This window comes from Muscardinus avellanarius (assembly GCF_963383645.1).
Source record: "Muscardinus avellanarius genome assembly, chromosome: 3".
NCBI lineage: Eukaryota > Metazoa > Chordata > Mammalia > Rodentia > Gliridae > Muscardinus > Muscardinus avellanarius.
Window position 1 is genome coordinate 22,858,028 of NC_137788.1, and position 20,992 is coordinate 22,879,019.

General features: G+C 44.7%; 1 protein-coding gene across 1 annotated transcript in view; it reads left to right on the forward strand.

Annotated features, from left to right (window-relative positions):
* Window positions 1-20,992, forward strand: part of SESN2 (sestrin 2) — a gene marked incomplete at both ends in the record, with an annotated part of 33,221 nt that overhangs the window by 6,759 nt on the left and 5,470 nt on the right. Inside the window, 7 exons of the mRNA XM_080693212.1 lie at window positions 5,436-5,501; window positions 17,004-17,201; window positions 17,563-17,745; window positions 17,852-18,064; window positions 18,955-19,105; window positions 19,583-19,701; window positions 20,723-20,913. Coding sequence (XP_080549338.1) covers window positions 5,436-5,501; window positions 17,004-17,201; window positions 17,563-17,745; window positions 17,852-18,064; window positions 18,955-19,105; window positions 19,583-19,701; window positions 20,723-20,913 — 1,121 coding nt within the window. The remainder of the gene's footprint in view (window positions 1-5,435; window positions 5,502-17,003; window positions 17,202-17,562; window positions 17,746-17,851; window positions 18,065-18,954; window positions 19,106-19,582; window positions 19,702-20,722; window positions 20,914-20,992) is intronic.

Genomic DNA, 20,992 nt, shown 5'->3' on the forward strand with positions numbered 1-20,992 from the left:
TTGTACTTGACAGAGTGATGCCTGACAGGCACATAGACAGTGTCCTCACCCTGGCTGTCTCACCCTGGCTGTACATTTGCTGGGACCCATCCCAGGAGAAGGACCTTGGAAATGATATAGATGCAGCAATGTATATGTATGTATGTGTGTGTGTTCATTTGTATATATAAATTTCACTTATATGAAAATTTATTTTGATACTGGGTTTGAACCCAAGGGCATTTCTTTTTCCTTTTTTCTTTTTCTTTTTTTTTTTTTTTTTGCGGGTTTGGGGATGGAACCCAGGAGCATTCGACCTCCGAGCTATACCTGCTACCCTATTTTTTATTCTTTATTTTGAAACAGGGTCTCACTGAGTTGCAGAGGGCCTCACTAAATAGCTGACACTGTCTGAGAACCGAGATCCTCCAGTCTCAGCCTCCCGAATGCTGGGATTACAAGCGTGTGCCACCACGCCCGGCTCTATTCTTTATTTTGAAACAGGGTCTCACTGAGTTGCAAAGGGCCTCACTAAGTAGTTGAGGTCGCCCATAAATTGTGATCCTCCTGTCTCAGCCTTCCAAATACTGGGATTACAAGTGTGCACCACCATGCCTGACTTCTTTATCATCATCATCATCATCATCATCATCATCTTTTTTGTTTGGGGGTGGTACCGGGGATTGAACACAGGGGCATTCTACCTCCGAGCTACATCCCAGCCCTATTTTTTATTCTTTATTTTGAAACAAAGTCTCACTAAGTTGTAGAGGGCCTCACTAAGTAGCTGAGGCTGGCCACGAACCTGTGATCCTCCTGTCTCAGCCTCCCAAGTACTGGGACTACAAGCGTGCCTCACCACACCCAGCTATTATTATCTTTTTGAAATAGGGTCTTGTTAGGTTGCTTAGAGCCTCACTTCATTGCTGAGACTGTGTAGAACCTGAGATCTTTCTAGCTCAGCCTCCCCAGTGCTGTGACTACAGGTGTGCGCCTCCCTCCCGCCCAAGGGATGCTAATGTCCTGCTGGGGCAGAGAAGCCCAGTTTGACACAGCACTGAGGTTAATGACATCTGACTTTCATTAAGTGCTTATGGTGATGGAGGTGCTGAGGTAAGCCTTGTGGCATTATCTCATTAAATTGTCATGATGACCCAGTGAAAGGAGGTATTAGTCCCATTATTTGGGGAGGAAACTGAGGCTCATATAGCTAAGATGGCAGATGGCAAAGCTGTCATTTGAGCCCTGGCAGTTTGTGTCAAGAGCCCCTATAGTTTACCTACACTCTACACTGTTATTATTATTTTGTTACTATTATTATCATAAAGACTCCATGGATTCAGACCCATTACTTAAAGATTGAGGGGTATTAGCTCCTTCTTTGCTAGGTCCTGGGTCTCTTGTACCCAGCACCTCAGTCCTGCCTGTCTGTCTGCCCTCAGGTCCCCTGAGGGGAGGCGGTTGTGGAGTCAGCAGTCCTTATCTCCAGACAGAGCTGCCGGGCCTTTCTCCTGGCTGAGGGAGGAGGGAGCTATAAAGGGAGCCCTGGGGATTGTGGAGGTTACTGTGCCGGCGCTAGCTCCTAGAAGTGTGGGCCACACGGGACTTAGCAAGCAGCCAAAATCCCATCTTTGTTCAGGACGGAGGCCCAAAAGGGCCGAGGTAACTTTCCCAGAGCCCCACAGCAAGTTAGTGGCAGAGTTGATATCCGTATGGGAGACGGTTCTCGTCTTTGTAGTTTCCCACACCTCCAGAGTGCCAACTCTAGGGGCTTTTGGTCACCTGAAAAAGAAGGTTAAAAAAGCTATAGTTTTTTTTTTTTTTTTTTTTTTTTTTTGTGGTACTGGGGTTCCTGGAAGCCCTTCTACCTCCGGGCTACACTCCCAGACCTATTTTTACATTTTTATTTGGAAACAGGGTCTCCTAAGCCAGCGCACACAGCTGGCTTCAAACCTGCGCGATCCTCCTGTCTCTGCCTCCCAAGCGCGAGCTGTAGTTTTTTTGGTGGCGCACGCTTGTAATCCCAGCATTCAGGAGGCTGAGACCTGAGGATCGCGGTTCGCGAACAGCCTCAGCTACTTAGTGAGGCCCTCTGCAACACAGTGAGACCCTGTTTCAAAATGAAGAATAAAAAATAGGGCAGGGGGTGTAGCTCGAATGCCCCTAGGTTCAACTATCCCCACACCCGCAAAAAAAAAAAAAAAAAAAAAAAAAAAAAAGTGTAGTAGTTTTTAGTCCTGGATACCTGGGATACTAAGTCTGGATCTATTTTATTTTTTTCCTCTTTTTCTCCCCCTGGGAATTGAACCCAGTAGCATTCTACCACTGAGTTGCATCCCCAGTCCTTCCTCTTTTTTTTGCAGTACTGGGGATGGATCCCAGGGGTGTTCTACCTCCGGGCTACATCCCTACCCCTATTTTTTGTTCTTTATTTTGAAACAGTTTCACCGAGTTGCAAAGGGCTTCACTAAGTAGCTGAGGTTGGCTGTGAACTGTGATCCTTCTGACTCAGACTCCCAAATGCTGGGATTATAAGCACGCGCCACCACGCTTGGCCAGTCCTTCCTTATTTATTCATTTACTAATTTATTTATTTTACTTATTGTGTGGTACTAAGGATTGAACCCAAGGGCATTCTACCTCTGAGCTACACTCCCAGTCCTATTTTATTTTATTTTTTATGACACTGGGGATTGACCCAGGGGCATTCTACCTCCAAGCTACAACCCTCACCTCAACCCTATTTTTTTATTCTTTATTTTGAAACAGGCTTTCACTAAGTTGCAGAGGGTCTCATTAAGTAGCTGAGGCTGGCCTCAAACCTCCTGTCTCAGCCTCCCAAGTTCTGGGATTACATGCATGCGCCACTACGCCCAGCTCTATTTTATTTTTTAATTGGAAACAGATTCTCACTAAGTTGTAGAGGGCCTCACTAAGTTGCTGGTGCTGGCCTTGAACTAATGGTCCTTCTGTCTCCGCCTCCTAATTATTAGGACTACAAACATGTATCACCAGCCCAACTTTATTTTATCTTATTTTATTTTTAATTTTGAAACAAGGTCTTACTAAGTTGCAGAGGGCCTCACTAAATTGAGGCTTGCCACAACCTGGGATCCTTCTACCACATCCGGCTTTTTTTTTTTTTTTTTTAACAAAATCTAAATTGCTGAGACCTCAAACCTGCAATCCTCCTTTCTCAGACTCCCAAGAATTGTTTTTTTTTTTTTTTTTGGGGGGGGTGGTACTGGGGATGGAATTCAGGGGCGGGCATTCTACCTCCAAGTGACATCCCCAGCCCTATTTTTTTTTATTGCTTATTTTGAAATAGGGTCTCACTGAGTTGCAAAGGGCCTCACTAAGTAGCTGAGGCTGTTCGTCAACTGTGATCCTCCTGTCTCAGCCGCCTAAATGCTGGGATTACAAGTGTGCACCACCACGCCCGGCTCCAAGTATTGGTATTACAGGTGTGCACCACCACACCTGGCCTATGTCTGGGCCTTAATCAAGAAAAAAGAGTGGTGGGGGGTGCTTTCCCTCTCTGCTGAAGGTATGACTCATATCTGAGTAACGTATTTCCAAAGCTAGTGTGAAGAGCCCTCCTCTCAAATTAACAAAATAAACGATTCAACAGGGTTCTATCCTGAACCCCATCTCCAGAACTAAGAGAAGCAGATTAGTGAGAACACGATTCTGATGGTTTCTTAGGAAGCTCAAATAGCATATAAGAACTGCTCCCATTGTGCGTGTCCACCCTGCTCCAGTCCCGCTGCACCTCTCTGCTTTCTCTGCATCGCCGAGCAGAATGAATGGCCCGGTCCCCTCTCCACAAAATGTGATGTGAGAGCAGAGCAACGTAAAACATGATTAAAGGCAGTGACTTCAGAAGCAAAAGCCTGGGAATTGTGGGGTCACAGATGAGGGTCAGGAAAATGGTCCTAGAGCTGGGAGTGTAGCACAGACATATAATCCCAGGGTTTGGGGGTGCTGAGGTAGGAGGCTCGCAGATTTGAGGCCAGGCTCAGCTATTTAGCTAGACTCTGCTTCAAAAAATAAAATAAAATGGCTGGGCGTGGGTGGCATATGCTTGTAATCCTGCGCTTGAGAGGCAGAGGCAGGAGGATCGCACAGGTTCGAAGCCAGCCTCAGCTACTTAGGCTCTCAGCAACTTAGTGAGACCCTGTTTCCAGATAAAGTATAAAATAGGTCTGGGAGTATAGCCCGGAGGTAGAAAGCCCCTGGGTTCCACCACCAGCACCACCAAAAATAAATAAATAACCCAGACAAATGTTCCTAGAACCTGAAGGACTAAGTTCTCTGCAAAAGGAGGGACCAGCCAGGCATGATGGTGCATGCCTATAATCCCAGTACTTGGAAGGCTGACACAAGAGAATCGGAGACTCAAGGCCAACAGCAGCTACTTCATGAGACCCTCAGCAATTTAGCAAGACCTTTTTCAAAATGAAAAGGGTTGGGCTGTAGCTCAGAGGGTTTATTTGTCAATACCAGAGAGAGTGGGGGGATTGGGAGGGTGATGGGACTGAGCCACTAATTTATGGGGAAGAGGATGGATGGAGAGGCCAGGGCTGTGGAGGCAGGGAGACATTGGTGAAGCTGTGGGTAGTGATATTCTATGAGAGCTGGGCATGGTGGCATGTACGTGTAATCCCTGTAATTGAGAGGCTGAGATAGGAAGATCTCAGGTTCATAGCCAGCCTTAGCAGTTTAGTGAGACTTTGTTTCAAAATAAAAAATTAAACTGGGGGTGGAGGCCCACGCTTGTAGTTCCCGCATTTGGGAGGCTGAGACAGGAGGGTCGCGGTTCACAGACAGTCTCAGCTACTTAGTGAGGCCCTTTGCAACTTAGAGACCCTGTTTCAAAATAAAGAATTAAAAAATAGGGCAGGGGTGTAGCTCAGAGGTAGAATACCCCTGGGTCCCATCCCCAGAAATATAAAAAATTAAAAGATTAAAAATTAAAATAGGGCTGGGATGTAGCTCAGCTAGAATGCCTCTGTGTTCAATCCCCAGTTGGGGGTGGGGGAGAGATTGACAGATCGATCAGTCATGTTTCTCTGTTGAAGCTTAAGAGGCCTGGGCTGGGGGTGTCTCAGTGGTAGAGTGCTTGCCCGGCATCTTGGGGACGCACACCGTGGGGAGTTCAGGGCCTCTGGGGCTAAGATAGCGGCTTCCTGGAGACGTGAAACATGGTGGCTGCGTATTCCCTTCTCTGGGTCCCTCCACCCAGCACTGCTGGGCTCCTGTGTCCCTGCTCGGTTCTGAACCACTCAGCCTGGGATGAGCCCTTTTCTGCTCAGACTCTCACCATCCACCTGACTCCTCCACGCATGTGCCAGAAAGACGTTGACGCTCAGCACAGCCCCAGGACTGGAGGAGGAGGCTAGAGAGCTAACAGTCTCCTCCTTCTGCCGACTAACCACCGTGTGTTTTCCTCCCAGGGGCAGAGGGAGAGCCGGGCTCGGAGAGGCCCTCGAGGGCCCAGCGCTTTCATCCCAGTAGAGGAGGTAAGCTTGGAGGGGGGTCAGAAATCTTTGGTTCTAGCTGGGCGTGGTGGCACACGCTTGTACCCAGCGCTTGGGAGGCGGAGACAGGAGGATTGCATAGGTTCAAAGCCAGCCTCAGATACTTAGTGAGGCTCTCAGCAGCTTAGTGAGACCCTGTTTCCAAATAAATTACAAATAGGTCTGAGAGTATATCCTGGAGGTAGAGAAGACCTTAGGTTCCAGTCCCAGTACTACAAAATAAATAAATAAATAATAGAAAGAAAGAAGGAAGGAAAAAGAAAGAAAAAGAAAGAAATCTTTGGTTCTTAGAAAGGAAGGGTATGAAAATTGGTGGACCCAGGTAATCTATCTTTCTTTCTGTCTTCCTTTCTTTCGTTCCTTCTTTCTTTCTTTTTGGTGGTACTGTGAATTGAACCCAGGAACATTCTATCTCAGAGCTATACCCTCAGCCTTCTCTTATTTTTTGCTTTGAAATAGGGTCTTGCTAAATTCCTGAGGCTGGCCTCAAACCTGTGATCCTTCTGTATCCGCCTCCCAAGTACTGGGATTATAGGTCTGAACTACTGTGCCCAGCTTGGGGTCTTTTCCTTCCTGTTCCTTAAATTGCAACTTTGAAACTACCCTTTCCAGGTCATTTCTCTTTCTCTCTCTCTCTCTCTCTCTCTCTCTCTCTCTCTCTCTCTCTCTCTCTCTCTCTCTCTGTGTGTGTTACTGATAATTACCTCTGAGCTACACCCACACAGATTTTATTTCTTATTTCGAAACAGGGTCTCACCAGGTTGCCGAGAGCCTCATTAAATTGCTGAGGCTGTCCCTGAACCTGTGATCCTCCAATCTCAGCTTCCCAAGTACTAGGATTACAAACATCCGCCACCACACCCAGCTTTCCTGTCCCTGATTCATTTAATTTACAAAACAGCTCTGGGAATAGGCACTATCAACCCCATTTTCCTGAGAAAAAAATAGGTTCAGAGATAAAGTGATAATAACACAACCAAACTTTGATTCCCAGATTTCCTGTATTTCCTTAGACAGAACTATCTCTGTTATCTTCCTACCATTGATGGTATATATATTACAAAATTCTTTTTCTATTTTATTTATTTATTTACTTATGTATTTTGGATGGAACCCAAGGACATTCTACCTCCAAGCTACACCCCCAGCCCTATTTTTTATTCTTTATTCTGAAACAGGGTTTCACTGAGTTACAAAGAACCTCACTAAGTAGTTGAGGCTGTCCATGAACTGTGATCCTCCCATCTCAGCCTCCCAAATGCAGGGATTACAAGCATGTGCCACCATGCCTGACTTTTATTCTTTATTTTGAAACAGGGTCTCACTAAATTGTGGAGGGCCTCACTAAGTAGCTGAGGCTGGCCGCAAAGCTGACATCCTCCTTTCTCAGCTCCCTAAATACTAGGATTACAAGCATGCGCCACCACGCCCAACTCTTTTTCTATATTAGAAATAGTATATGTTTATTTTTTTTAAATGTCCAAATTGGCCAGGCATGGTGGCACACGCTTGTAATCCCCATGCTTGTGAGGTGGAGACAGGAGGATCACACAGGTTTGAATCCAGCCTTGCTGGCTTAAGAGACCCTTTTTCCAAATAAATTATAAAAATAGGCCTGGGGTTGTGGCCCAGAGGTAGAAAGCCCCCTGGGTTCCACCCCCTATTACTAAAAAAAAAAAAAGGAATAAAAAATTAGGGCTGAGAGTGTTGCTCAGAATGCCCTTGGGTTCCATCCCCAGTACCTTAAAAAAAAAATAGGTTTTTTTTTTTTTTTTTTTTTTTTTCCAAAATGGCGACTGAGGGACACAGCACCTCTCAGTAGCTGAAGTAAATAAAGTTTAAATACTGAGAAAGCAGTGTCTAAATCAACAAAACAAATACATACCAGGAACCAAAACACATCCTGGTACCTCGGCGGAACCCTGAACTTGAACAAGAAGAACAAAGATCGGACACGGGACCTGCTGCAGATACAATCTGACCGCGGACCGGAACGCTGAGCCGCGGGCTGCTTTGGCAGCTGTCCAAGGAGCTGCCTGCCCGATATTTCCACGGCAAGATAATCCGGGAATAAAAACGGACTTAGGACCGCATCCTAAGCAGCGAGCAGCACCCACCAGAACTCTGTCTGCCCACCAGCGACCGGATCACATCGGCACAGAGACTCACACGGATTCCTGCACCAAGACAGTTTGCCTTATTTTTTTATTTCACACGGCTGCTAGTTCCTTTTATTTTATTCCTCTTCCTTTTTCCTCTCTCTTCCCTTTTCCTTCCTTTTCTTTCATTCTCCTCCTTTGATTGGTTTACCTTCCTTTTTCTTGGATTACATAATAGTCTTGGTATCTTGAGGGGATTCTTTTTTTTTTTTTTTTTTTTTATGTCTGTCTGCTCCTACCAGCATCCCTATTTACAAACCTTCCCACACTAACCTACATACATTTCTCCCCCAAAACTTTTCCCCATAATATACCTCATGGTTTAAAACTCAAAGTATTTTTTATATCCATAACTACTCTACTAACAACAAGAGTCCTAGTAGTTAACTCTCTCTCATTCATAGCAAGTTATTACTTTATCATACTTAAAGTCCTTCTCAACCTAACATATCCTCCACCTAATCTGACTCCTTTACCCATCACCCCAGCTCCTCCCACATCACCCACTTTCAACACTGGAAAGGCTCAGCTGACTGGCCGATACTCCTAAACTCCTAATATTAAGATTTGACTAAACACATTACTCACGAACGATGGGTAGAAATCAGAAAAACAGGACAGAGAACACTATAAATATGAGAACCAGGAGTTATGAAGAGACAGCAGAAATCACGAATACTGACCTACTAGAAATGCAAGAAGGGGAGTTCAGAATCTTGTTGTTCAATATGATGAAAGGTTTTAAAACAAGTATAGAGGAGGTTAAAGATGAAATAGAAACACTAAAAAAGAATCAGAAAGAGGTCTGGAATGAAATGAAAGAGACAATAAGTGAAATGAAGACAGCAATAGAAAGAAACTCTGGAAGATTAGATGAAATGGAAAACAGAATATCAATATTAGAAGACAGTACATCCCAAACCGAAAACACAGTCAGCGATATACAGAAATCTTTACAGCAACAAAACCTAAACATCCAGCAATTATGGGATAATATGAAGCGCCCTAATTTACGGATAATAGGCATTGAGGAAGGGATAGAGGTACAGACCAAGGGCATATGTAATATCTTCAAGGAAATAATCTCAGAGAATTTTCCAAATATGGAAAGAGACTTGAATCTTCAAGTACAGGAGGCATACAGAACTCCACTGAGACAGGACCAAAGAAAAACCACTCCACGCCACATAATAACCAAATTGACCAGCATAGAGGCCAAGGAAGGAATCTTAAAAGCAGTGAGAACAAAAGGACAGGTGACATATAGAGGCAAAACAATAAGAATCACCCCAGACTATACAACCCAGGTCAGGAATGCTAGGAGAGACTGGTACGACGTGATTCAGACCCTGGAAGAACATAACTTCCAGCCCAAATTAATCTATCCAGCAAAACTACTATTCAAGATCAATGGGGAAGTCAAAGTCTTTCAGGATAAACAGAATCTCAAAAAATTCATGAATTCAAAGCCAACACTAGAGAAAATTCTTAAAGAAATAAATCATAAGGAAGAAAAAAGAAGCAGACTCCAGAATCAGAGAAGAGAGGAAGTTAATAAGTGGGCCATTTAAGTAAAGAAGAAAGATCACAACACCCAAGAGTAGACAGAACACAAAATGGCAGAAAACAAAAAGCATATTTCAATAATATCACTTAATGTCAAAGGACTTAACTCACCAATCAAAAGACATAGACTGGCAATGTGGATTAGGAAACATAATCCAAACATATGCTGTCTGCAAGAAACTCACCTCACAGCCAAAGACATTCACAGGTTGAAGGTGAAAGGATGGAAAAAGATATACCATGCCACCAGTGACCGAAAAAGAGCAGGGGTAGCAACCCTGATATCCAACAAAACAGACTTTAAAATAAAACACATCAAAAGAGACAAATCAGGGCACTTCCTTTTATTAAAAGGAACAATACACCAAGAAGATATAATGATAGTAAATATTTATGCCCCAAATGTGGGTGCAACCACATTCGTAAAACAAACCCTTCTGGACATAAGATCCCAAGTAGACCCAAATACAATAATTCTGGGAGACTTTAATACGCCTCTCACACCACTGGATCGATCTTCGAGGCAAAAGATGAGTAAAGATGCTTTAGAACTAAAGGAAACCATAAACCAAATGGACCTAATAGACGTTTTCAGAGTATTTCAACCAGGAACTACAGAATACACTTTCTTCTCAGCAGCCCATGGAACCTTCTCCAAAATAGATCACATCCTGGGACACAAAGAAAATACCAGCAAATTCAAAAAATGTAATATAATCCCATGCATCTTTTCAGACCACAATGGAATAAAACTAGAAATCAACAACAGGAAACTCGAAAGAAAGTATTCAAATTCATGGAGAATGAATGATACACTACTAAATGACGAATGGGTAAGAGCAGAAATTAGGGAAGAAATAAAGAAATTTATGGAAACAAACGAAAACAGAGACACAACCCACCAAAACCTATGGGACACCATGAAGGCAGTACTAAGAGGAAAGTTTATCGCATTGAGTGCCCACATAAAAAGGATGGAAAACCACCAAGTAAAGAACCTAATGAAACAACTCAAGGATCTAGAAATTCTGCAACAATCCATTCCCAAAGCCAGCAGAAGACGAGAAATCATCAAAATTAGAGCAGAAATAAATGAAATAGAGAACAAAAAAACAATTCAAAGAATCAATAAAACAAAAAGTTGGTTCTTTGAAAAGATTAATAGAATTGATAAACCCCTGGCCAACCTAACCAAAAGAAAAAGAGAATCAACTCAAATTACCAAAATTAGAAATGAAAAAGGAGATATCACCACTGATAGTGAAGAAATTCAAAACATTATCAGAAACTACTTTAAAAATTTATACTCCAATAGATTTGAAAACCTGGATGAAATTGACAGATTTCTAAACACAGTTAACCTTCCTACACTCAACCAAGAGGACATAGCAAGCCTAAACCAACCAATAACAACCAAAGAAATAGAAACGGCAATAAAAATTCTTCCACCAAAGAAAAGCCCAGGCCCAGATGGGTTCCCAGCTGAATTCTACAAAACCTTCAGTGAACAACTAATACCAATACTTCATAACACGTTCCGGGAAATTGAAAGAGATGGAACTCTTCCAAATTCCTTCTATGAGGCCAGTATCACATTAATCCCCAAACCAAATAAAGATACCTCAAGAAAGGAAAACTACAGACCAATATCCTTAATGAACATAGATGCAAAAATTCTAAACAAAATACTAGCTATACGCATTCAAAACTATATCAAGAGAATAATTCATCACGACCAAGTCGGTTTCATCCCAGAAAAACAAGGCTGGTTCAACATACGCAAATCAATACATGTTATTCACCACATAAATAGAACCAAGAACAAAAACCACATCATCATAGCAATAGATGCTGAAAAAGCATTCGACAAAATCCAACACCCATTTATGTTAAAAACACTGCAAAAAATTGGGATAGAAGGAAAGTACTTCAACATTATCAAGGCAATATACTGCAAACCCAAAGCCAACATTATATTGAATGGGGAAAAACTGCAAGAATTTCCGCTACAGTCAGGAACAAGACAAGGATGCCCACTTTCACCTCTCCTTTTCAATATAGTCCTTGAGACTCTTGCTGCAGCAATCAGACAAGAGAAGGAAATCAAAGGAATCCACATAGGAAGAGAGGAAGTGAAATTATCCTTATTCGCAGATGACATGATCCTTTACCTGGAAGACCCAAAGAACTCAACCAAAAGACTTCTGGAGCTGATCGACAAATTCGGCAAAGTCGCAGGTTACAAAATCAACCTAAAGAAATCAGTGGCCTTTCTTTATGCCAACAACGAATCCACAATGAAGGAAACAAAAACAACAATTCCATTCACTATAACCTCAAAACCAATAAAATACCTAGGAATAAACCTAACCCAAGATGTAAAAGACCTCTACAACAAAAACTATAAAACATTAAAGAAAGAAATAGAAGAAGACCTTGGAAGATGGAAAGATCTCCCGTGCTCATGGATAGGCAGAATAAATATCATCAAAATGGCCATTCTGCCAAAACTGATCTATAGGTTCAATGCAATTCCCATTAAAATACCAGTGACATTCTTCAGAGACCTAGAAAAATCAATCATGAACTTCATATGGAGAAAGAAAAGACCTAGAATAGCCAAAGCAATTCTCAATAACAAGAAACACGCAGGAGGCATTACAATCCCAGACTTCAAACTATACTATAGAGCAATAGTAGTAAAAACAGCATGGTACTGGCACAAAAACAGATATACTGACCAGTGGATTAGAATAGAAGATACAGAAACAAACCCACACATCTTTAGTCAATTAATCTTTGACAAAGGGGCCAAACACATACGCTGGAGAAAAGACAGCCTTTTCAACAAGTGGTGCTGGGAGAACTGGCTAGCCATTTGTAAAAAGATGAATCTAAACCCCTATATCTCACCTAACACAGGAATCAACTCAAGATGGATCAAAGACTTAGAAATTAGACCTGAGACGGTGAAGTTAGTAGAGGAGAACATAGGTTCAACACTACAACATATTGGCACAGGCAGTAACTTTCTCAACAAAACCTCCAAAGCTCAGGAAATTAAAGCAAGAATAAACAAGTGGGATAACATTAAACTAAAAAGTTTCTTCTCATCAAAGGAAACTATCAATAACCTAAAGAGGAAGCCTACAGAATGGGAAAGGATCTTTACCAGCCACCATTCTGATAGGGGGCTAATATCCAGAGTATACAAAGAGCTCAAAAGGCTCTACACCAACAAAACAAACAACCCAATCAAGAAATGGGCAAATGAACTAAATAGACACTTCACAAAAGAAGAGATACAAAGGGCTAATAGATACATGAAAAGATGTTCTTCATCACTGGCCATCAGGGAGATGCAAATCAAAACTACACTGAGATTCCATCTAACCCCAGTCAGAGTAGCAAGCATAAAGAAATCAAACAACAACAAATGCTGGCGAGGATGTGGGGAAAGAGGAACTCTTTTACACTGTTGGTGGGAGTGCAAACTAGTTCAGCCACTATGGAGATCTGTGTGGAGATTCCTAAGAAAGGTGGGAATAGATCCACCATATGATCCAGCTATACCACTCCTGGGTATCTTTCCAAAAGGGTTGAATTCAGAGAAATACAGCAACATATGCATACCTATGTTCATAGCAGCACAATTTGTAATAGCCAAAATATGGATCCAACCCAGATCACCATCAACAGATGAATGGATAACAAAACTGTGGGAAATACACACAATGGAATTCTATTCAGCCATAAAGAAGAACAAAATTTTATCATTTGCAAGAAGATGGAAAGCCCTGGAAAGCATCATGTTAAGTGAGATCAGCCAAGCACAGAAGGAGAAGATACACATGTTTCCTCTAATATGCCCAAACTAGAAAACACTAAGGTTACCAGTAGGACCCCAGATATTAGAGGGGAAATACTAGCTAAGTTTTAATGGAAAGATAGGAGAGGAGAAAGGCCGATCTTGATTAAGGAGCATCTTCACCTGAACATGTGTAAAATTATGAATAAGACATGGTTAACCTGGCCAACCATTGGTGGTGGGGGGGGAGAAAACGGGGGCGGGGGGAGAGGGCACCAAATATAGTGTAAATGTATACTATTTATGTTCAATAAAAAAATTGTTAAAAAAAAAAAAAAAAAAAAAAATAGGACTGAGGGTGTAGCACCAAGGTAGAATGCCCTTGGGCTCAATCCCCAGTAAGACACACACACACCATTCCAATGTTTAAGAAAGTTCTGAGGGCTGGTGTGTGACTCAGCAATAGAGGACTTGGCTAGCATGCAGAAGTCCCTGGGTTCAATCCCCAGCACCACAGAAAGGGAGGGAAGAAGGGAGGGAGGGAGGGAGGGAGGGAGGGAGGGAGAGAGAGAGAGAGAGAGAGAGAGAGAGAGAGAGAGAGAAGGAAGGAAAAAAAATAAATTCTGAGCTGGGCAAGGTGGTGCACACCTGTAATCCCACTACTTGGGAAGCTAAGACAGGAGGATCACTGGTTCAAGGACAGCCTCAGCAACTAGTGAGACTTTAATCAACCTAGTAAGACCCTGTTTCAAAATAAAAATAAAATAAAAAGGACCAGAGGTGTAGTTTCAAGGTAGAATGCCCCTGGGATCAATCCCCAGTACCACCAAAACAAAAGAAGAAGAAGAAAAAGAAAAAGCCTGCAAGCAAGCTCTGGTCTCCTAATTCTACCCCCTACAGAGATCATTACTGTTAACCATTTGCCGAAGTTTTCTGGATTCCTTTTCATACAGATACTTACTCTTAGTACAGAACCAAGGTCATAGTTTTTCTATTTTGTTTTTCTATTTTGTGAGGTTTTTTTTTTTTTTTTTTTTTACTTAATAATACAGTAGAAAAAATTTTCATATACAGTCTGGTCATTCATTTTTCTTTTTATTTCTGATCATTTATTTTATTTTTTAGCAGTACTGGAGATGGAACCCAGGGGGCATTCTACCTCTGAGCTACACCCCCAGCCCTATTTTTTATTCTTTATTTAGAATCAGGGTCTCACTGAGTTGCAAAGGGCCTCACTAAGTAGCTGAGGCTGTCCGAGAACCTCGATCCTCCTGTCTCAGCCTCCCAAATGCTGGGATTACAAGTATGTGCCACCACACCCAGCTCCTGTATTTGTTTATTTGCAGTTCTGGGGATGGAACCTAGGGCCTTATGTATGCTGGCAAGTGCTCTACTGCCAAGCTACCCCCCAGCCCCTATTTGTTCATTTATGTAACAAATGTCTATTGAATTATTTATCTTTGTAAGACACTATTCTAGTTACTGGGGACAGAAAACAAAACGGACAAAAATTTTGCCATTACAAAAATTTACATTCTAGTGTGTAAGAGGAGCAAAGGTCCCTTCAGAACACATACAAAGCTGGGCGTGGTGGTTCACACTTATGATCTCAATACTTTTAAGGCTGAGATAGGAGGATTGTAGGTTCACAGCCAGACTCAGCAACTGAAGCCCTCCACAATTTACTGAGACCCTGTTTCCAAAAAAAAAAATAAAATAAAATAAGGCCTGGGATGTAACTTAGAGGGAGAATGCCCCTGGGTCTAATAATAATAAATAATAATAATAATAAATTGTTATTGTTATTATTAGTGGTACTGGAGGTGGAACTCAGGGACTTTCTACTTCTGGGTTACACTCCCAGACCTACTTTATTTTTTATTTGGAAACAGGTTCTCACTAAGGCGCAGAGGCTGGCTTGGAACCTGCGATCCATTTGTCTCAGCCTCCCAAGTACTAGGATTACAAGCATGTACCATCATGCCTGACGCAAGATATATTTGATTGATCCGTTTTCTTTGGCCTTCAATAAACAGATGATTTTTTTGTTTGTTTTCTGTCCTCTTGCTCTCCTGAATGTGTAGGCCAAAAGGTTAATGACCTGTTAACAAATATTAAGTTCTGCATTTCCCTTCCTTTGTAAATGAAAAGTGAGCAACCACCCACTGATTTATTTGTGTTTCAAGCCCAGAATTTTTTCTTTTCTTTTCTTTTCTTTCTTTTTCTTTTCTTTCTTTCTTTCTTTCTTTTTTTTTTTTAGTACTAGGGATAGAACCCAGGAAAAGTCTACCTCCAAGTTACACTTCCAGACCTATTTTTTATCCTTTTTTTTTTTTTTTTTGCTGCAGGTTTGGGGATGGAACCCAGGGGCATTTGACATCCGAGCTACACCCTCTGCCCTATTTTTTATTCTTTATTTTTGAAACAGGGTCTCACTGAGTTGCAGAGCCTCACTGAGTAGCTGAGGCGTCCGTGAACCTGGATCCTCTGGTCTCAGTGGTCTCAACCTCCTGAACGTTGGGATTACAAAAATGTGCCACCATCCCCGGCCCTAGCCCAATTTTTTAATTCTTTACTTTGAAACGGGGTCTCGCTAAGTTGCGGAGGGCCTCACTAAACAGGTGACGCTGGCTGTACCCCAAATTTTAAACTCACGTGTGTGTGTGTGTGTGTGTGTTTTCGTGGTCCTGGGGATGGAACACCCAGGGATATTCTACCTCTAAGCTATACCCCAGCCCTATTTTTTTCTTTATTTTTAAACAGGGTCTCACTGAGTTGCACAGGTCCTCACTAAGTAGCTGAGGCTGCCCGTGAACCACGATCCTCCTGTCTCAGCCTCCCAAATGCCAGGATTATAAGCATGTTCCACCACGCCCAGCTTAAGTGAGATATTTTAATTTTTTTTTTCTTTTATGGTACTAGGGATCAAACCTAGAGTCTTACATTCTCTGCAAATGCTCTAAAACACATCTACATTCTTAACACATCTTTTTGTTTTTGTAGAACTGGGAATTGAACCCAGGGGCATTCTACCTCCGAGCTATACCCCTAGGTCTATTTTTTCTTTATTTTGAAACAGGGTCTCACTGAGTTGCAAAGGGCCTCACTCAGTAGTAGCTGAGGCTGTCCGTGAACCATGATCCTCCTGTCTCAGCCTCCCAAATGCTGGGATAACAAGCTTGTGCCACCACGCCCGGCTCTATTTTTTATCTTTATTTTGAAACAGGGTCTCATTAAGTAGATGAGGATAGCCATGAACCTTCTATCCTCCTGCCTCATCCTCCCACATACTGGGATTACAAGTGTGGGCCACCATGCCTGGTTTAGCACATCTATTATTATTTAAGGTGCCTAATAAGTTGAATTATTTAATAAAATATCTCTTCCTTGAGCCTGGCATGGTGGTGCTCATCTGTACTAGAAAGTGGGAGGCTGAGACAGGGGATTGCAGCTACTTTGCAATAGCTTCAGCAGTTTATCAAGATCTCTAGCAACTTAGGGAGGCCCTGTTTCAAAATAAGAAGGGCTGAGGATGAGCTGGGTGGGGTGACGCATGCTTGTGATCCCAGTACTTAGAAGGCTGAGCCAGGAGGATCGCAGGTTTGCAACCAGCCTCAACAACTTAGTGAGGCAATGCCACAAATTAGTAGACTCTTTTCAAAATAAAAATAAAATAAGGCTGTAAGTGTAGCTCAGAGGTAGAATGCCCCTGCTTTCTATCCCCAGTATGAACACGCGCGCATGCGCGTACACCCCCCCCCACAGAAATAAAATAAAACAAAATAAAATAAAATAGAGCTGGAGGTATAGCTCAGAGATAGAATGCCCCTGGGTTCAATTCTCAGTACCTCCAAAACAAATCTTTCTTCCCCTACTGTCCTTTTTTGGGCCTGGTAGTGATTCTCAGTCTCTGCCCTCATGAACCAACCTCTCTTCCGTGTTGCTTGGCAGGTCCTTCGGGAGGGGGCTGAGAGCCTAGAGCAGCACCTGGGGCTGGAGGCGCTGATGTCCTCAGGGCGGGTGGACAACGTGGCCGTGGTGATGGGCCTGCACCCCGACTACCTGAGCAGCTTTTGGCGCCTGCACTATCTGCTGCTACACACGGACGGGCCCCTGGCCAGCTCCTGGCGCCACTACATTGCCATCATGGTGAGCGCCTTGGGGCCCGAGTCTTGCGGGGGGTGGGGGTGTACATAGAGCTTCTGTCCCTGGACCTCTTCACTGGGGGCATCCTGAGTCAGTTCACAGATGCAGAGGAAAGGTTAGCTGTACCTGACTCTCCATAGAATTTTAGACTTTGAAGAGAAGCATCAAATGTGTCTGCAGGTTGGTAAACTAAGGTACACAAGGGTCAGGTGACCTGAAGCTGGTGGCAGACCTGGAGTTAAAACCTAGGTTTTCTGCCCCTTAGACAGCAGTAAGTCCTATGCTGTCCCCATCCAGAGGGTCCCACCCTGAGTGGGGCACAGAGAGACAGAAGTGACCCAGGCTTTGTCACTCCCCTCTGCAGGCTGCTGCCCGCCACCAGTGTTCTTACCTGGTGGGCTCCCACATGGCCGAGTTTCTGCAGACTGGCGGTGACCCTGAATGGCTCCTGGGCCTCCACCGGGCCCCTGAGAAGCTGCGCAAACTCAGCGAGATCAACAAGTTGCTGGCACATCGGCCGTGGCTCATCACCAAGGAGCACATCCAGGTACGGTGGACAGAGACACAGGCCCCGATGGGCCCTGCCGACAGGCTGGGGCATGGCCGACAGCCCAGGGGCAGGGACTAAGCAGATCTGGCCTCCCTTACCCCAGGCCTTGCTGAAGACCGGCGAGCACAGCTGGTCCCTGGCCGAGCTCATCCAAGCCCTGGTCCTGCTCACCCACTGCCACTCGCTGGCCTCTTTCGTGTTTGGCTGTGGCATCCTTCCAGAGGGGGACCCAGAGGGCAGCCCTGCGCCCCAGGCACCATCGCCCCCCAGTGAGCAAAGCAGCCCTCCCAGCGGGGACCCCTTGAACAACTCTGGGGTAAGTCACAGCGGGAGGAAGCTGGTGTGGCCTCTGGTTCTCCAGTAGAAGCTACTGATTCCCTGTCTCCTCATACTGCAAGGCCACAGGAAAGTTGTTTTATTTTGAAACTCAGTTTTCTCATCTGTTACATGGGGATAAAGACCCCTACTCATGGTAGGTTGTGAGGATTAAGTGACGTATTATAGGACTAACCTTTTAATGTGTACCTCATAAGGTCAAAGTCAACTGGGTTTTAACACTTTAAAAGTAGTTTCAAGCCAGGCGTGGTGGCACATGCTTGTAATCCCAGTACTTGGGAGGCTGACACAGAAGGATTGTGGTTCATGGGTAGCATCAGGTACTTAGGCCCTCCATAATTTAGTGAGATCCTGATTCAAAATAAACAATAAAGAATAGGGCTGAGAGCCGGGCGTGGTGGCGCACGCTTGTAATCCCAGCATTCGGGAGGCGGAGACAGGAGGATCGTGCAGGTTCGAAACCACTGGCTTCAGAGACCCTGTTTCCAAATAAAAATATAAAATAGGTCTGGGAGTGTAGCCCGGAGGTAGAAGGGCTTCCAGGAACCCCAGTACCACCAAAAATAATAATAATGATAATAATAATAATAATAATAATTAATAATATAGATCTGAAATTGTAGTTCAGAGGTAGAATGCCCCCTGAATTCAATCCCCAGTGAGAGACACACACACACACCAAATTATGAGGGAAGTCAGTGCTCAGGGAAAAACACATCTTTTCTGTAGCTTCATACATTTCCGTTTGGGAAGCATAGTCCTTGTGAACTGTGCAACCTGGGGGCTGCTGAGAGGCTGTCTTAACCTCCGGGAGCACCCTTCAAGGGCTGGGAGTGGGGAGCTAATGGTGACCACGGGACTCTTACCCAGGGCTTCGAGGCAGCCCGGGATGTGGAAGCTCTGATGGAGCGCATGAGACAGCTGCAGGAGAGCCTGTTGCGGGACGAGGGAGCGTCCCAGGAGGAGATGGAGAGCCGCTTTGAGCTGGAGAAGTCCGAGAGCCTGCTGGTGACGCCCTCAGGTAGAACCGCGGATGCCTAGGTGCCCCTTTCACCATCCAGTGGGGGTACACACCTCCACGCACAGTGCCACCTGCCTCCAGGGCAGCAACCTCCCAGGCTCCCTTCCAAGAGCTCCCAGGGACGGCCCTTGGGTCCTGACCTGACTCTGAATCCTGTTCTGTGGACCTTTCGGGATGTGTCCACCAACAAATCCCTTTTTAATCATCAGAGTCGTGTGTCAGGAAAACAAAGCAGGTGCTCTGCACAGAGCATGGCCTGGGTTGAGCAGCTCTCCAGCCAGCATTGTCCCGGGGCCTTGCCTCCCGGTCCTCGGGCCTCCTGAAGGCCTGGCTCCAGTGCTCCCACTCACTAGTGGGGGTCCTCTCTGGAGCTCCACCCTGCCTCCCCCACCCCTTGGTTAGTGATTAGCCAGGAGTGGAGCCCAGAGTGCTCCCTGTCTTGGCCTCCCTGTGACCTCTTTCTAACACGGTCCTCAGCTGACATCCTGGAGCCCTCTCCACACCCGGACATGCTGTGCTTCGTGGAAGACCCCACTTTTGGCTATGAGGACTTCACTCGGCGAGGGACTCAGGCCCCCCCCACCTTCCGTGCCCAGGTAGCGCTCTCCCCGCTGGTTTGGTTTCCACCAAGTAGGAACAGGTTTGTGGCCAGCCTCAGCTACCTACTGAGGCCCTCCACAAATGTTTTGAGTGGTTATAGATTTGGGTACCTTCTCTACTCAAGACCCCATGCAGGTGCTTTGTGCATGGTGGCACATGCTTGTAATTGCAGTACTTGGGAGACTGAGACAGGAGGATCACAGGTTTGAGGCCAGCCTCAGCAATTTCACAAGATCCTTAGTAACCTAGCAAGATGCTATTTCAAAGTAACAGTCCTCCCAGTACTCAGGAGGCTGAGACAGGAGGATCACAGGCTCCTGGCCAGCCTCAACAACTTAGTGAGACCCTTTGCAACTTAGTGAGATCTTATTTAAAAATAAAGAATAAAAAATAGGGCTGACACCGGGCATGGTGGTGCACACTTGTAATATCAGGACTTACGGTGCTGAGACAGAAGGATCACACAGGTTCGAAGCCAGCCTCAACTCGTTAGTGAGTACCAGCCTCAGCTCTCAGCATCTTAGCAATACCCTGTTTCCAAATAAAATATAAAATAGGTTTTAAAATCTAAAATGGGAGTGTCGCCCAGAGGTAGAAAGCCCCTGAGTTTCATTCCCAGTACCATAAATAAATAAATAAGGTTGGGCATATAGCTTGGAGATAGAATGCCTGTGGGTTCAATCCCCAGTTCCAGGAAAAAAAATAAAAATAAAAAAATAAAAGAGCTGGGAGTGTAGCTTGGAGACAGAATGCTCCTAAGTTCAAAAAAAAATCCCATAGAGGCAGCTGGGCCCCCTGGATTCCGAAGGGAGCCATCTATGTCCTAAGCTCAGGGGGTTCTAATGACAGGAGAAGGTGCATCCTCCTTTATTTCTCTGGCCCAGAGCAAGCTGTGTGTTAGTTTTGTGGCATGGGGAGCAAGCATCGTGGAGAGCCACGGTGCGCTCTAGTGGTCCAGACCACAGGGTCTCCTGGCTGCCTTGGCTCTCACTCACTGACCTCTTCCCCACCCCTCAGGATTATACCTGGGAAGACCATGGCTACTCCCTGATCCAGCGGCTCTACCCTGAGGGCGGGCAGCTGCTGGATGAAAAGTTCCAGGCAGCCTATAGCCTCACCTACAACACCATGGCCATGCACAGCGGCGTGGACACCTCCATGCTTCGCAGGGCCATCTGGAACTACATCCACTGCATCTTCGGCATCAGGTGAGCACACGTCCCTGCCCTGCGAGCGGGCGTGGCCATGGCTCTTCACGCTGAGCCCTCTGTGCCTCTTCTGCCATTG